Source organism: Lutjanus erythropterus, chromosome 4 (assembly GCF_056507025.1).
Source record: "Lutjanus erythropterus isolate fLutEry1 chromosome 4, fLutEry1.hap2, whole genome shotgun sequence".
In the NCBI taxonomy this organism is placed as follows: Eukaryota; Metazoa; Chordata; class Actinopteri; order Lutjaniformes; family Lutjanidae; genus Lutjanus; species Lutjanus erythropterus.
In genome coordinates this window covers 22,352,148-22,370,225 of record NC_139320.1, presented here as the reverse complement: position 1 = coordinate 22,370,225, position 18,078 = coordinate 22,352,148, and the positions used below count along the sequence as shown (strand labels likewise).

The window sequence follows — 18,078 nt, the reverse complement described above, 5'->3', positions numbered from 1 at the left end:
GTGAGTTTAAGATTCAGCGTTTTGTATTCCTGTCCCTGTCTTCACACTGTATTTATGAAATGAATAATTTCTTCGACATAACTTCCGTCTGAGGTTTTCTTTTCGTCTCTCCTAGAGTGTGAGGAAGGACGTTATGGAGAGGACTGCAGCCAGGCCTGCAGCTGTGCGAATGGAGGGAGATGTGACAGAATGACAGGACGGTGTGTGTGTCTGCCTGGTTGGACAGGAGAGCTCTGTCAGTCAGGTGACTTCCTAAACATCACATCAGCTCTGTTGCATGATAGCATGTTGCATTTCTGTGTGTAATTTTTAACCTACATCTTTTGCATACTGTAATTTGTTTTCTATTGACCACCACCGTAGTTTTTGTATGCAAACAAAATAAATTTGGGTATCATTTTTTCCAACTGGAGCTCAGTAACGTGACATCTTTCACAGTTCTTTCCTGAGTCTGTAGTTCAAACATACTAAATCTGGGAAATTAAGTGTCAACCTGCAGGGAATGAGCAATGTTACGTTAATTGATTTGGGCAATAAAGGGAATTGAATTGACTTGTGACACATTTTTTAAAGAACATACCTTTTCATCTTTGGGCTTGGGGGAAGATATCAAGTATTTTCAAGTAAAAAGGCTCAAGTCCAAGTGAAGTCAGGAGTCATTGGTGTTTAAGTCCAAGTAATCGAATACATGACTTGAGTCTAACTTAAGTCCGAGTTAAAATACAATAATCATTATTATCCGCCTGTTGAGCAGTTTCTTGCTAACATCTTCGTGTAGCAGCAGCAGCAAAGCAAGCGAGTTTCACTTACTCCTAGAATCATAAAACTTGCTGTGTCAAAACAATTTGTGCAATTATCCCTGGGTAAATAAGCATTAGGAAAAGGAAACATTTTAAGAAACGTTTTGTCCTCAGACTCTAATGTTGTTTTACGCCAAACACTTGTGCGTTTTGTCTGAAGCCTGTTCTAAGGGATTCTTTGGAGAGGGCTGTGAGCAGAGCTGTGACTGCGTCCATAGTACGAGTTGCCACCATGTGACGGGTCGCTGTGAGTGTGAGCCAGGCTGGAGGGGAGCCAGGTGTGACAAACGTAAGTGTGTATAGGACTGCGGAAATTGCAGCGGAATGAAAGTGGCAATAGAGGAGCTTTGAACATGAGGGTAAAGTGACCATGTGTGCCTGCATGTGTGTGTCAACTCCCAGCCTGCCTTCCGGGGTCCTACGGTGCTTCCTGTGGCCAGCGGTGTCAGTGCCAGACTGGGGTGTCCTGTCACCATGAGACGGGAACTTGTGGGTGCCCAGCTGGACTCACAGGACCTGGCTGTGAGAAATGTAAGGATAAAAGCAAAATCTATCTCGGCAGAGTAAAACTTTACTTCACAAATATGTATAAAGATTTTACCTCGTTAGGTTTGAACACTCAACAAAAATATTAACGCAGCACTTTTGTTTTTGCTCCAAGATCAAACATTTCTTCTGTGCACCAGCTGTTAAAATTCATGCCAGTGAGCACTTCTCCTTTTCCCAGATAATCCATCCACCTGACAAGTGTGGCCTATGAAGATGCTGATTAAACAACATGATTATGACACAGGTTTGTTTTAGACTGGTTATAATAAAGGCATTTCCACACAGGGCTTCAGATAACACTTTTTTTCCCAGGAGGGCAAGGTCATGACATGCCCTGCTCTGCCTCTGATTGGCTCACCCTGATATTGACAAGCCAATCAGAGGCAGAGTAGGGAGGTTATGATGGTTTTATTATGACTAGTCCAGGACACACCTGCGCAATAAGCATGTTGTTTATTCGGCATCTCTATATGCTACACTTGTCAGGTGGATGGATTATCTTAGTGAAGGAGAAATCCTCACTGATAGAGTTGAACAATTTTGTGAGCAAAATGTGCACAAGAAAAGTTTTTCTACTTCAACTCATGAAAAACAGAGAAAAAAAACAATTTTGTTTTGAAATACTAAATGTAGATATAATTTATGTGTAACTGAGAAAACTTTGGCACATGGCTGATATCACTCTCATGCATTTAAAACCATCGGGCTGACATATATGCCTTGCTGACAGAAACACTGTCACCCTGAAATACACAACTTCCATCAGGAAGGAAAGGCATCATGGGAGCAATCACCAAGAATCACTCTGTTAATACTGATTAAAATTTCTTTTTTTCCTTCGTCCTCCAGGGAAAGATTACCATTTATTCCCTTTCAGGAAACACACTCAAAACCCTCACAGTCACAGGACTTTATGCTAATTTTTCATTATTTAGACCATACCCGTTAGGACTGTGTACGAACAGCTCAGCTCCTCAGCCCTTCACCACTCCTTCTACCCCCCCCCCCCCCCCTCGCCACCTCAGCTCCTTTCCTCTCCTCACACACTCCCCAGACATCTGATAAATGTTACACACCAGTTGCCAAGTAAAACAGAAGGCATTGTTTTTGTCTCCTCGGCAGCGGATAAGGGCCTTTGGAAGGCAGACATGCATAATGACAGCACCGTAATTGCCTCTTTAGTCTGGAGTCCTTTCTTATCTGTCCCCCACGCTGCCTGCTGCTGCCTGACTGAGTAGCTGAGTGTTGCGGTCTCACCCGAAAACATGTTCGGTTCACAGATTCATCTTGTTCGCTATATGACTGATTGTCTGTGGACTCCATTCATTATTGTGATGAGCGTGTACGTATGTATGCAGAGAGGCTGTGTGAAAGAATGTCCCTCTGCGTCCATCTGGGTTTGGGCACCAGGGAAAGTTGTTGGGAGTGTTAGTTTTGTTGCCAGTCAATGCTGAATGTCCCAGTATGTTCACAGAGTAATCTGAGGAAGGAAAGGGAAATGGCCTTTGTCTTTGTTCCCACAAACTACTGAACACGTGCATGTTCGAAGTCCTATCTAATTTCATCAATACTTACACATAGCTGTTATGATTTAACGTCATGATGCAGCTTTTAGAGTCTTTGATCATTCATCCGTTAATTTTTAGCATGCAAAAATGTACTCTAGACAAAGTCTTAAAAGATATATTTTCAGTGTAATATCAAGTTTGATTCTTTTTCACTTCATTAATGTCACTGTATCCACAAACATGGCCTTTTGCCTGCATTGGCAAGTTGCAAGTTTTTTGAACCCTGTGGAAAATTTTAACATCTTTTCATCATTATGCATTAAATGTCACATGTCATTTGCTCACCCGCTCACTTGCATTATACAACAAGACAATTTAACATTTAATAGACCACATGTAACTGTTCTCTAAATTGATATGACAAACATAGTATTTACACTTTGATTACAGTTATGTAAAAAAGTGTATTAGAATTTAGTAATTGAGTTATCATAATTAAATAACAATACTTTACAGTGGGCTAAAATTAGCTTATCAGCTAACATGCAACTGTAGTTGCAGAGAAACTGTTAGCTTAGTAGCTTGGCATGATATAAACATTTATTCATAATATTAATAAGTTTGATCATTTGATGATTAAAAACAGACAAATACATACAAACTTTAAATAATGTTATTAATGTTATGTTTTTTTAAGTGGACATAGACAAATTTCTTTACTTTAATTTATCTTTAAGTAAACTTTAACTTCCTCATCATCCCCTTCCTACAACTTCACAAATGATAATACCACTTGGAAACTCTAGGGGGAGAGTTATACATCTCAGAGTTATGTTTCTCCTTGCAAATCATAAGCCCAGTTCTCTCTAATTTTGAGTAAATACTTCCACTGTTGTGTGACGTGACATGTTTGTGGATGTATCATCTTAGCCTGTCCTGCTGGCGTGTTCGGGCAAAACTGCAGCCAGCTGTGCCAATGTTCAGGAGACCAAGAGCAGTGCCATCCTGTGACGGGGAAATGTAGCTGCTTGCCTGGTTACTACGGGGCACGTTGTGAGCTACGTAAGAATTGATTTTCTGCTATCAATGTGGACTAAAACAACATATGGACTAACATGCCCTTCATTAATTTAGATTTTTTTTATTGATGTCAAGATTCATATATTACTAATAAATAAAAGCCAGTCAGGACTTTAGCACATTTTTATTCACCTGTATTTTTGTTGATGTGCTTTTTTATGACTAACTGTAAAATGTTCATATTTTACTTTTTACTAATTTAATTTAAGCACAAGACAAAACTGACAGTCCTGCTAATCCTATTTCCTCCAAGGACCAAAAAAATCTCAGTCAAGTAACATAACAACTACAATCCCCCTCAAGTCTCTTTCATTCTTGGTTCTCTATGGTTTGTCTGCAGGATGTCGAGCTGGGACCTTTGGGCCAAACTGCAAGTCCAGATGCAGCTGCATCAACGGTGGTCGCTGTGACTTCAGGACTGGGGTTTGCTACTGTCCTCCTGGCTTTATTGGAGCCAACTGCAGCACAAGTAAGTCAGGAAACCCTGCACCTGTTTGTACTCCAGAATGAAAAAGAGTCTCGTCTCTCTGCACCCTTTATCAACATTATTTGGGCTCATTGTTTCTGGAATGTTGCTCGTTTTTGTATTGGAAAATTCTGGTCAACCACCACTGAGGCAACCCACAAGGCTTATGAAATGAAGATATTTATCTTCATAACTTTTTGTATATGTATTTGTGCTTTTGTGTTGAATGACGATATGATTATTCCCGCAGGTTGTCCGAGTGGGTATTACGGGAAGGACTGTGCCAAGCTGTGCTCCTGTGGGGAGGGAGGGCAGTGCCACCCAGCAACTGGGAGATGTATCTGTGGCCCTGGTAGGATGGGGCAGTCCTGCCAACAAGGTAACACTAAACTGACATATTTGATTGTTTATTTTGATTAATTAGTTTGTGACACACCAGTCCTTTTTGTATATGATATCACTTAAAGAGAAAGTATTTATCCATTTTGATAGTTTTGGTGTGAATTGCAGAATTTTGGAGCTATCAGCTGGATATTTTGGATATATCAGTGTGACACACTGCATGTGGTGCTCACAGTGTGAATCATGTTTGAGGAAAAATATCTTTTGTCGTGCTTCGGTACCAGCAGCCCGTCTTTCTGTCCCATTCTTGTGAACCCAAAGAATGCCTGACAGAATTCCTTCAAACTTGGCACAAATGTGCATTTGGACCGGATGATGAATCTATGACAAAATTTCACACAAATGTCTAAAAACTTGTATGTGTTGACATTTAATGTCCAAAAAGGTCAGCATCACTGGAACATCATAATGTTGTGCAAAAACACTTGACGCTCTCTATCAGTTGGTACATTTAATATATTTTATGAAATTGCTTCAAAAAGTTCACTACACACATAATATAAGTCTGGAAAACTGAAACTGGACTTATAATTAGTTTGGTCAACATCTGATATATATAAGCAATGTATTTGTAGTATTTAAGATGTGAAGTAGTAATACTAAAAGTAAAGATACATTAGCAAAGGACAAAAAGAGTGAAAAAAAGCATACCATTACTCATAAACACAGTTGAAAGTATTCTCTCTGAGAATAGAATAAATACTGGCAAGCTCAAAAGTTTTTTTTTAGGTAAGAAGAAATGTCTATCTACTAAATTGCAAGATGCCATTCATCATTCAGCTTTGAGTTACAGTATCACTGATAGCTTACAAACTTCAAGCCTTTTATCTTTTGCCCTTCTCTCAAGTATAAAGAGTCAACACAGACTGACACGCATCAGTGGAAATCAGTGGCCCTAAGGAGTCCTTCAGAAACAGGAGGCCTAACTGGAGAGTGAGAAACAAGCACTAAAATTAAGGAGTATTTTCTACATTTTTCACTGTATATTTAAGTAACAAATTCTCCATTTCCTCAGTGTGAGGCCTCTGATGATCACAGGCCTGTTTTCCCGGGAAACAGAGGCAGAGTCGGCCTTTCTTAATCTTTCTCTTTATCAGCAATTCAGCTGGATTGCGAGTGGGGATTTCCATCACTGCCTGCGCTAAATGTTCTCTTCTTTAGTCTCCTGCATGTACTTGGATGTACCACCACTTAAGCTGCTCTTGTTGAATGTTTACAGAAACCTATAAGTAGCTCGTTCTCCGTGTTCCGTGTCGCTGGATTTGGCAAGGAAGCAAATAAATAAACAGGAAAATCAAAGACGGCTTACTTATTGTTTTCCCAATCTAAATTACCCAGAGAAACATGATTATTCTTTTATATCAGTGCCAAATTAGACTACTTTGCCATCTCTTTAATGAACTGTTGCTTAAATAAACATGAATGTGGTTAGTGCAATCTTGATGTGTGTGTCTGTGTGTGTGAAAGAGACAGATAGAGCGCACGCTGTGCACTGTCTGTTGTCTGTGTGTTACACTCGTTGGTGTTATTGCTGGGTAAAACAGAAGGGCCTGTAGTTCAGGTCTTCTCATGACGTCCTCTTGATATCTCTCCAGCGTGTCCTAGGGGGCGCTATGGCCTGCAGTGCAGAAACACATGCAGCTGTCAGAACGGGGGTCTATGTGACCCAGTCGACGGATCTTGCAAGTGTGGACTGGGCTGGAGTGGATCACGCTGTGACACAGGTACGACTACTCGGGCAAACGACTAATGGATGATAGAGGACTGAAATTTATACTCAAGTAAAAGTACAATTACTCCCATAAAAAGTTAGCAATTATGAAAGTAGTTATGAAAGCTGCCATCACATCGGATTAGTTGCTTTCTAAAGGAGACAAATTTAAAAGCCCAACAGACCTCTAGCCACAAGATGAGTTAATGTCAGTATCATCAGAGATTAACTTTGCACATGAAATAGCACATAGCTAGCTTTAGTTAGCTAACTACATTTTAATCAACATTATGTGCAACTTACTTAAATGTGGTTGCGGAGGTTAGAAGAGGAGTTTTTTAAAGTTGAGATCTCAGTGTTTTTCAGAAGGCACAGCAAACACTTCTTCATGTAACTGCTGTCTTTTTAGATTTTAGTTTAATCAAAGAGCAAAACTCTTGCACCACCTGTAGATCGACAGGGTTGTGGGAGACCATGAGCCCACAACACAGAACAAAAAGACTCTTGAAAAACGTTTTCTCCACTTGCAATCAAAGATTTGACAACGTTTCAGTGCAACAATCCAATGAAGGCTGGTGTACTGAAGCCTTGTTATTAAATCTTTGCTTGCAAGTGCAGAGGGCAGTGTATGGGAGTCTTGTTTTGTAGATTTTGGTTTAAAAAAAAAAAAAAAGAAAAAGAAAAAAAGTGTGTCCCGATGTGGCCAGAGACTGTCACTGGATGCTGTGTCTTGTTTTGGGTCAGCATTGCACAGTGGTCAAAGGACAGGTGGTGTTTATTTTTTCTCTGGTCAGCCAGCAAATTGTAGAGGTGCTCCACACGCACACTCTCTCTAGATCCCTGACTAGTTTTTAACTAAGTGTAAAAAATATACTGGAGTGAGGAGTAAAGAGTAAAAGTGCAGTTAAAAAAAAAGAACATGAGAAGTTCTCACTCCTTAAAAAAAAGATACCTTTTTTACTCAAGCGCATTACTTGTAACTCATTACTACCCATCCATGCAACAGACACAACAGAAAATAATTGTAACAGAACTAAACTGTACGCTGTTCATGGGAAATCGACAACAACAACAAACAAACAAAACTGCTCCAGACAAGTCTTCTAAACAGTGGTTTACCTCCTACAATGAGATGATAGTACTTAATTAAACTTTTCTTTTGTGTTGTTTGTGTTATGTCAGCTTTATCAAAAGTTGACATACATGGAACATATTTTGAATATATTCTCTGTAAAAAAAAAAAATACTACAGGTACATGAATACAGTTGAATATGCAACCACTGAGAAAAGAAAATATGTATATGGTACCTTTTCAGTCCAAAATAGAAAAAAGCAGGTAAGAGAATATCTCATAGTCTATTTCCTTTAATTTTCAAAGGATGAAAAAAGAGACATAGCGTAACTATATACATTTATAGAGGGATGGGAAAAATAAAGGAAACATAAATAAATGAATCAAAGTCCTTGTATAAGTATGACTTCACGCTGTTACATATATGTTACAGTTAGATATCTTTACACAGGGAAATACAAGTCTAAAAAAAATAACAAAAATTATGAAAATTGCACCCATTTCCCCAGTGTTGTATAAAGCTTTAGGTAATACATTCTCAATATGATTTCTGCTGGGTAATCACAGTGCAGTTTTAAATTAAGATTTACAACAAACTTTTTTTTTTGTGCGTGTGTGTGTGTGTGTGTGTGTGTGTGTGTGTGTGTGTGTGTGTGTGTGTGTGTGTGTGTGTGTGTGTGTGTGTGTGCGCGCGTGCAGCCTGTTCACAGGGAAAATACGGTCTTGACTGTGCACAAGACTGTCCATGCCTCAACAATGGGACCTGCGACCGTTTCACTGGCAGCTGCAGCTGCACTGCTGGATACTACGGCCACTGCTGTCAACACAGTATGCAAACACTCACTTATAACACAAAAAGAAACTCGATGATAAGATTACCAGACTGTGTCGTCACTGACACTTCTGTTAAAGCTCTCTTAGTGAAATAGGTGACCGTCTGCAATTTGAATAAACCTTGATACAACATGATTAAATGACTATTTCTAGCCATGCTGTGAAGCAAGAAACCTTAACCTGAATTCAGTGTCTTGTGTGTTTCTCAGGATGTCCATCTGGGTTCTTTGGTGTAAACTGTGCCCGTGCATGTGACTGTAAGGTGGGGCAGACATGTGACCATGTGACAGGACAGTGTGTGTGTCCACTAGGTTACTATGGCCCACAATGCCAAAGATGTGAGTATATATGACTATCTAATGGTTAATTGTCAACTAAAATCTATAAAAATACATGTTTGCAAGATCATGAATAAAAATCATTAAAAGTATAATCAAAAATGTAGATTTGAACAGAATAAAACAAGTGTAACAGTCCTTTTTAAAGAGAATACATATCTCATATCTCCAGTATTTTATAGGTTTTTGAGATAAGTCAGAAACACTATTACTACACTAGTCAAAGCTTTGTGCATGTTAATAAACAGCCACCTGGATGCCCAGCTGCAACAGGGCACGGGCAGATATGAGCATACATGAATAAGAGATTCAAAAGGAAAAAAAATGGTGAGAGTGTGTTCTGGCAGGCAGACAGACAGGCTGGTAGGTAGGTGGGCAGGCGAGCAGGCTGGTTATTTGATGAGAGACAGGTGTTTCCCGACTGCTTAATGCATTCCTGTTACATCCTCCTGCCCTCCTGCCCGCTCGCGGGGCTCTCAGCCGCTATGTGAGCGCCTAAATGGCCACTTCAGTCCCAGCAGGAGATATGACTGAGCGTTGCAGAGCAGCTGTAAGGCAGCCACAGGCTCCAGAGACAGACCTGGCTCTATCAGTGTGTGTGTGTGTGTGTGTGTGTGTGTGTGTGTGTGTGTGTGCGCGAATGTGTATGCATGTTCTTATCACGAAATGCATTTGTTAAAGTGAGTGGATCTGTCTTCTTAACTACATGCGTTGTGTGTCTGTTTGTGCCTGTGTATTTATATGTTACTGTACACAGTCACATGTTTGCAGGTTTGCATTTTAAGGTGCAGGACAGTGTGTCACAGGAGGCTGTATTTGAGTCCCAAAATTAATAAAGTACTGTAGAGGAAATTCTGCAAATTTAAGCTTTATCCCTGCAGTTCACTTTTTATAAAGCATTTTAAATGTGTATATTATTTTACTAATGAGATGAAAAAAGATCCTGTCAATTTTGTCTAAATGCACTTATTTTGTCTCATTTAAGAAGCTGGCTAAAATGTCCTATATTGTTTTCTGATAAGCTGAAATAAAAACAATGAAATGGGCTGTTAACTCAGCCTAAATTTAAAAAATTATAAAAAGCATCAAGATAATAAAGGGTGATGCAAAACTGGCGGTAAAAATGGTCAGGAATGCTAATTTATGCACAGATGAACTCTTACCAGAATTTATTGATGATGCTTGGTTTGTCCTTTCAAAAGAATGGGTCCCCAGGAAAGAAAGTTTGGGGAACACTGGCATAGTAGATTTAAATGTGTGTGAGGATAGAAAAGTGACAATGTGTTGCTCATCAGCACACTCTTAAAACTTAACTTTCTGGAACTGGAACTGGTCCAGTTTGTTAACTTATCCTTTATGAGGCTAGAAGATAAATAGAAGCTAATGCTAGCTGTCTGTGTGCACTTAAAATAGTAAATTCATCCACAGGAGTTCAACACAAATGTTGATTTTAGAGCGATGCCTTCCTATCTAGAAAGTTAGTTTACTCATGATTCAATAGTCCATCCTCCTAGTAGTATGTAGGGATGAAGGGTTACTTCATCCCCAGGTCTGAGCCTAATACCACCCACTGCATATTTTGAAAATATGTCCTGTTGCTTAGTGTAGCAGTAACAGCCAGTTGTCAGAGCTAACCATAACCCGCTGTCTGTTTGACAGACTTTAACAGTCATTAGAGGTATATTTGTGGCCCTTTTTGAAAAAGTTTCTGAGTTGTACCTGTGTTGTAGCGAGCTGAGTTTGCCAGCTGCTCAGAGAGGCTGAGGGGCTCTCTGGTGTGTGTGTGTGTGTGTGTGTGTGTGTGTGTGTGTGTGTGTCTTCAGGGGAGTGTCAGTATGTAGCTGTTTCACAGACTCCCTCTCAAGACCGCGGGCTGGTGGAGGTGAGCCACCCAACTTTGATTAAAGGGTGTTAACTTTCTTTTTTTAAATATACATTTTGTGACAGCTGAGAAGTGGTATTTTGAGTCATTTTCAACCCATGAAATTATGATTTTTATAAATGTGTGAAGAATCGTCAGTATTAAGACCAGCATTCATCATAGTACAGTAGTATAATTAAAAACAGTGTTAAAGTGTGCAGTACAGTTTTAATGAAGATAATGAAATGTTCATACTACTGAATGTATATATGTGTGTGTTTTGTGTTCAGGGTGTGAGGCTGGCAAGTTTGGATTGAACTGTGGACAGTCATGTGACTGTGCTGGTGAGGCCCCATGTGACCCATCGACAGGATGGTGCCTCTGTCCCCCAGGAAGGACAGGACAGAGGTGTGAAAAAGGTAGGTGTCACCATGAGGGAACCACACTACATGCTAAATTAAAATACTCACTTCTCTGAAACATTACAGCCAGCATGTTCTCCTTTCAAACGTCCATTCTGGTGCAGAACATCTGTTTTTGTTTGCCCATTTCACATTTATTTACTTCACTCAGAGTTAACATTAAGGCAGAATGTTTGCAGAATGAGTAAGTGTCTGTTTTTGAGTCATAAGAAATCAATAATAATCTTTTGGAAGGAGTGGATGTTTGTAACAGTTAAATTGCGCAACATGTTAATGGAGTCTGGCAGACAGTCACTGAACTCCAACTCCACAGTGTGTATTTTCAGCAGTGGGCTTTTGTCTTCAGGATAGTGGGCTCAGCTTTATATTGACAGAAAAATCATCACTGTCAAAGTAGATTGTAGTGCTCATCTTGTACTTGTGCAGCTTCAGTGTTCCTGCAGCCTGTGGGCAATCTGCCTGAGCTTCAGGTCTGGGGAAGAGGGGGTGGGGGGGGGGGGACTTGCTTCAACCATAAATGGTATATTAAATAGGGCTTGAGCTTATTCAATATACCATCTATGGCTCCAACTCTGCAGACTGCAGTGCTCATTCTTGAAAGCTAGGGTGTTACATATTACTCCTTTAATTATCAGAAGTTCAGAAAATGCCCCCTATGTCCAAGAATTCTTTCCTTTAAAAAAAAAAAAAAAAAAAATCTGTCCCTCTCTTTCACTCTGTCTTTTCCGTCTCAGACTGTGGTGGAGACCGTTTTGGCCCTGGCTGCTCCCTGCCGTGCCAGTGTTCCCACAGGGCCCGCTGTGATGGGCTGAGTGGGCGATGCCTGTGCCCGCTCACCTGGCTGGGCCCCACCTGTAGCGAAGGTAAACCTAAACTCCCACTGCCACACACACACACACACACACACACACACACACACACACACACACACACACACACACACACACACATACTATGACTAGGGTTGTCAAAGCTAAAGCAGAAACGGACACACACGCACACACACACACACACACACACACACACACACACACACAAGGTCAGGAGCTGTAAAGCTAAAGCAGCTTTGGTGAAATACTGTGTCATGAAGTGTGAGAGGCTGAGCCCCATCACTCTGTGTGTCACCCTGTCTCCCTCAATAGCTGCTCCTGTCTCCTGACAGTTATTTTAATCTGCACCCAGCATGGCGCCGGGCTCGAGGCTGTCTTCGTTTTACCTCCTCAAAGCCAAGCACACGGGAGACTACGTACCAGTTACTTCTCCTCCAGAAAACCCAGAACATTTGCTTTTGATTTTCAAATAGTGCTGATGTCTTCTTGCTGTTTTTTTTTTCCTTTCCCTTTCAGCAGTGCTACACCAAATCCCAGGACCGCTGAACTTTTCTGTGTCCCAAAGAAAGAGAAGAGCGGGCAACAAAACCACATAACCCGAGCAGAAGGTGCAAACTCCTGACTGGACGTTCAAACATAGGGCTCGGCTCTGTGAGACATTACTCAGATCATCTCGGTAAAGGTGATGTTAGTAATGCTGCGTTTTTGTGGAACTGGTATTCAGCTGTCAGAAACTGGCACTCCATCACTGAGCCTGGAGCTCGCGATCATCACCCAGTGGACCTGGCATGTGAGGGGCCCTCAAAGGACCATAAACTCTAAACCTGACCCAGAGTTCCAGGGCTACATGGACTCATGAATACCTGCACCACACTTGTCACTATTGGCGATCGAAAGCGCTTAATTTGCTTTCCAGTTTGACACTTAATGATCTGTTAACGGTTCGGTTTCTCTCTCAAGGGCATTCGGACAAATGGTGTGACTGAATCAGAGTCATTGGAGAGCTTTCACAACCACTATCATTTCTTTTTCTGTGTGTCTATAAAAAAAAACTTGATGGTTAGTATAACAGAGTGCCAGACATATTTCTGGTGAAAATCAAATGCCTCTAAAACAGATTTAGAAATATATGAGTGACTTTTTTTGGTTATTCTGAAAAATAAAACACCAAGATTCACACATACAGCAATTGCAGGCATGAAATCTATAAAAAAAATATGGTCCCAAAATACTGAAGCAGGACAAGTTTTATGATGAAAAATACCTCAAGACATATTTTAAGATAAATAAGAATGCTCTGCTTTATGTCTGGAGTGTTTTTCTGCAATAAAGTTTAACCACCTTGTGAAATAACTTGAAATTACATTATGCTTCTTCTCAAGAAATCCATCAGAGATGCTTCATTTCAAATTGTTGTAAAGTGTAGGTGTGTTGGAGGTTTCAAGTTTCAGCATCATACTTGTCGTAGTTGCATTTTGGACAATGATTGACTTCCAAACAAATTGTCTTGTGCTTATAGGTCCTAAAGTTCCAGTGTGTGAGATCTATATGGATTTATTGGCAGAATATGACAGAAATTAATATTCATAAATGTTTTCATTAGTATATAATCACCTGAAAATTATATTTATGGTGTTTTTGTTACCTTAGAATGAGCAGTTTATATCTACAGAGGGTGCAGGAGGTTCTCCTACATGCTTGGAAGGGTAGGGTGAAGCAGATTGGTTGCAGTCTGCAAGCTCACCACTAGATGCCACTAAATCCTACACACTGGTCCTTTAAACTCAGCTTCAAGATGATCACAGAGAAACTTTATCTTCAGACACACACATGATTTTGCACAGTGAAGTGTGAAGACATCCAAGAGAGACGACAAGAAGCAAAACATGTTTTTGAGTGGACGGGGACTTAAGCAAATTCAAACTGATGAAAACATTTCGAGTCTGGTAACTGCATACAAGTATTGTAGGTTTGCATCCTCATTAAACCATTGTGTAGTTCACTTCTATCATATTGCACCACAAAACACTGAAATAGCTCTCTGTCATACACACACAGTGAATATTATTACTTAAATATTTTTACGCATGTGTTTATTTCCTTGTTGGTAGCATTTTACATTTTGTTTTCACACCTTTGCCTTGTATTCTTTGCCTTGTGAAACTGCATAATTTCCCAAAACGATACACAGATCATTGGTTTGTTGGTTTACAGATTATTCTAAACTGATTTTGTCCAGCTGTACGAGTCAAACTAATTTATTTTATTGACCATACACCTGCCTATTGCAAATGTCTGAGAAAATATTGTCACAAAAATGATGTCAACATGGCACATGAAATATAAATATGACATTAACAAGCTTCATTTACCTGCATCACTCCTGACTTTTTGACAATGATCATGAATAGTATTTTATTTGAATGTGGTGTGCTGCTTGCGATATACTACAGGCAAAACTTGCATGCATTGCATTTCTAGCAGATCTGTGTTTATTGAGTCAGCAGCCAATACAAAGTCTCAGAAAAAATGTAATAGTTTCTCTGCAACACCTGTATACATTTGTATGGTCGTACATTACAAGTCCCATATCGCTACTGCTATTTAACATACATGTGCATTTGATTTAAAGGTCTAATATTTAAGATTTATGGAGATTTATTGGCAGAATATGGCAGAAATATTCATAAGTATGTTTTCATTGGTTTATAATGGCCTGAAAATAAGAGTCACTGTTTTTTTTGTTACCTTAGAATGAGCTGTTAATATCTACAAAGGGTGCAGGTCCTTTTTCATGTACAGCCATGTTTCTACAGTAGTAACAACAGATCAAACAAAAAATGGCTCAAGACAGGGACATGCACATTTTTTGCAAGTGGCATGGCCACTAAATCCTACATATTTGTTCTTTAAATGAGGGTGTTTTTTTTTTTTTTTACAAATTTGTATTATATCTCAGGTCAGTGCCAGTTATATCAGTCATAACCTACTGTGCTCATTTCCTGGCATACCTACTGTACAGTATGTCAGTGGTGCTACATTGGTACATTTTGTTTGTATAAAATTGATAAAATCAGATTTTACTGTTATCTTTTCTGTTGTCTTTTTTATTTTGCCTGTTTGTCTTTATCATGAGTGGTTGTATTTTGACTAAAACAGAGGGAAAAAGAGCCACAAATCAAATAAATAACAACAAACACATCTGTGGACACCTGCATTTAACCATCTATTTTTGAATCATGCGCTTTGAATGCAGCGTTGCATGGTATTGATTTCTGCGATCCCTGAGTGGGAGGGTGCAGTGAGGTATGGGGGAGAAAAAGAGAGGTTTCAGCTGTCATAGAGAGCTATGGAATCCTGTATGTGTGTGTGTGTTTTTGTGCTCGGCTACTACCAGGCATCTCTCATCAGCCAGAGAAGGGTCAAGCATTAAGGCCATGTCTGCCTCCCTGACAGTAGTCTAAAGTGGGTGGGGGGTGCTCCTGAGCAAGTTACACTGCTGGTGTAAGGTGTGTGTGTGTGTGTGTGTGTGTGTGTAAGGGGGGTGTCGGTGTCAGAGAGGCATTTTTCAAGTGCGCTGGAGCATTTTCTCTTCCGTCGGACAAAGGCGGCTCTGGTCTGGCAGAGGCAGGCAGGTGCCTGGACCGAACATGCGCCCCGTAATATCCAGCATCCCCTGGGTGAGTGATGGGTGAACGGGCCGGCCAACGGAGGATGGAGCCCCCCCACGCCCACTCTCTCCGGTGAGGCTGATGGATGGGGGGGCCGCTCTGGCTCGCCCCGTGTTGTGACAAGCAGCAGATGTTCTCCAATAATGTTTATCGGCCGAGCCTTCATCTTCAGATGACACACACCTGTTTCCAGTCAAACAGGCCCAGAGAGGCCATCCATCCACGGAGCTCTGGGTGGCCACCGCACCCCTGGACCAGCCCTCCACGTATAACGCAGGGTGCCACAAATGAAGAGCTGACACGATAAAGGATATATAAATTATAAGATCAGGGGGGAAATTCTGCACTACATGCAGCAAGGCATTTATTTTTTGGTTTAAAGGGTGTTACAACCCCAAGTTGGGCTAGGGGATGAGGGGTGCAACATTAAATAAATATAACTGGGGGAAAAAGGATGGAAGGGAAACTTAGACAAAGGTGTAAACAAAAGGTTCATTTATTCACAAATAAAGTGTGAAATTAAGTTAACATTAAATTAACATAAGGGTTAACTTAAGCTACTAAATCAAACAACAAACACATACAAGACAACAAGTGTCCATGCTAGCCAAGATGGCTGACAAAGACACATGGACAAAGACAAAGACAACCAAATGCAGACCTCCATCTGCTGAATGGCCCACTGGTCTCAAAATGCAGACTAAGCTCACCGAATGGCCCACTGGCCCTGACTGGCTGCACTCTCCAGGCTTTTAAGCACCAGGTCCTGATTGCAGAGCAGCTGCACCTGATGCCAATCACTGCAACCTGCAAGGGGGGAGGGGCAGAACCTGAGCACAGGAGAGCACAGCACCACACAGACACTGTGGCACGTAACAAGGGACAGTTTGGGTTTTTGAAGTGGGGTTGTATGAGGTACTTATCAATAGTCAGTATGGTAGTCAGTAGGTGGACCTTTTTTTAAGTGGCTCAAATATGTTCAGCTGTAGATCCTGTCCACAGCGGTACATTGCTTAGCTTCCTAAACCAGTTCTCTTGCTGCTCCTTCAAACTGGGGTGCAGCTGACCACTATCTACTGTAGCTAGTACACTGACTATGCATACAGTAAGTACCTCATACAACCCCAGTTAAAAAAATCTGAACTACCCCTTTATGATGCTTACTTAAAATGATCTCAACACATCGAAAGGCACTTTTGTTTTATTACAAGCGCAGGAACAAAGATGGTCTTTGTGCTGTAAGACTGTTGGAGGGAAGTAATGGCCCACTGTTCTGTACCGTACGCATGCTGGCTTATCAGGGGTGAGGGAGCGAGCGAAGGGTGCAGGAAACTGGCGATGAAATAGCCCGTAAAAGGTAAGATCGCATCGTGGGTACTTTTTTGCTGTAATTAAGCATACGCCACTCTTTGCAAAAGAGATTCTATCACTCTGCTGCCATAGCTCCACGTCCCAGAGATAATTTCTGCCCCTCTGCGTTGAACCAGATCTCCCAGAAGGCCGTGGTGTTTTGAACTCCAGCTGACAAAGCTGTCGGCTCAGATAAAAGAACGAGGGGGGAAATCATTTCAACACGTCCTGCACCATTTGTTCGGTTGTTGCCTGGAAAAATAAATCTTAAATGTCAAGGCTGCAAAAAGATGCGTATCGAAGAACTCTCCCACACCCTGGAGTCTGTGTAAAGACAGCATCTTTGGTTTAGATGTGTCAGCATGTGTGTGTACTTCAGCAGAAATGATCTCACAACTTGTTCCATCCAGAAACTACACATACATAGAGACACGCACACACACACACACACACAGACACACACACACACACACACACACACACACACACACACACACACACACACACACACACATATATATAAGTGTAAAGTTTAGCCTGTTATCCTGGAGTTTGAGTTCAGTGAGTGTCTGCCTCACTGCCTGCTAGACTCCTTTAAGATATTGCTCACTGTTAGAAACATCTACTCCTTCAAAAAGATTATTAATGACTTCTTACTACTCATAAACAAACACCTGGTCATTTGGTGAAGATTCAGCATTAATAACAATAACACAAGTTAAGGGCTGGAATAGAGACGTCAAAGGGGAGCACTGTGTCTGTAGCACTGTTGTCAACTTAACATGTTTCCTTAATCTTTGATGGCATGTCATGAAAAACTGCCCAGTCACAATAGTAGAAAAATAGGAAAATTGTATATATCATGTATGCATAGGCAATAAATGGTTAGGACATGTGATTTCAGAATTATCTCACCATTAATCATACGTTGTTCACCAGTGTTAAAGACAGGTCACCACTTCATTTGAAAAGCCACAAATATGATTCATACTTAATCATGATTACAACAACAGAATACACATGCACTGGTTTGACTGGTCAGGTTTTTCATCTGTCCTTTTAACTGCAGACTTACCAATGAAGAAGACGTGAACATAATCAACTCAGAAATTATGATGATTGAAATATCTTAGTTGTTGCTGTCAGAGTCCAAGTTAAAATGCAGAGCCGTTTTATTTTCTTT

The 18,078-nt window shown here is 40.7% G+C and overlaps 1 protein-coding gene across 1 annotated transcript in view; it reads left to right on the top strand.

Annotated features, from left to right (window-relative positions):
* egfem1 (EGF-like and EMI domain containing 1) overlaps window positions 1–13,876 on the top strand; it is an 81,099-nt gene extending 67,223 nt beyond the window's left edge. The window contains exons 27-38 of the mRNA XM_084717350.1: window positions 116–244; window positions 961–1,089; window positions 1,203–1,331; window positions 3,788–3,919; window positions 4,278–4,406; window positions 4,654–4,782; window positions 6,401–6,529; window positions 8,289–8,417; window positions 8,633–8,761; window positions 10,913–11,041; window positions 11,779–11,907; window positions 12,391–13,876. Coding sequence (XP_084573476.1) covers window positions 116–244; window positions 961–1,089; window positions 1,203–1,331; window positions 3,788–3,919; window positions 4,278–4,406; window positions 4,654–4,782; window positions 6,401–6,529; window positions 8,289–8,417; window positions 8,633–8,761; window positions 10,913–11,041; window positions 11,779–11,907; window positions 12,391–12,470 — 1,502 coding nt within the window. The 3' untranslated portion in view covers window positions 12,471–13,876. The remainder of the gene's footprint in view (window positions 1–115; window positions 245–960; window positions 1,090–1,202; window positions 1,332–3,787; window positions 3,920–4,277; window positions 4,407–4,653; window positions 4,783–6,400; window positions 6,530–8,288; window positions 8,418–8,632; window positions 8,762–10,912; window positions 11,042–11,778; window positions 11,908–12,390) is intronic.
* The last annotated feature ends 4,202 nt before the right edge of the window (window positions 13,877–18,078 follow it).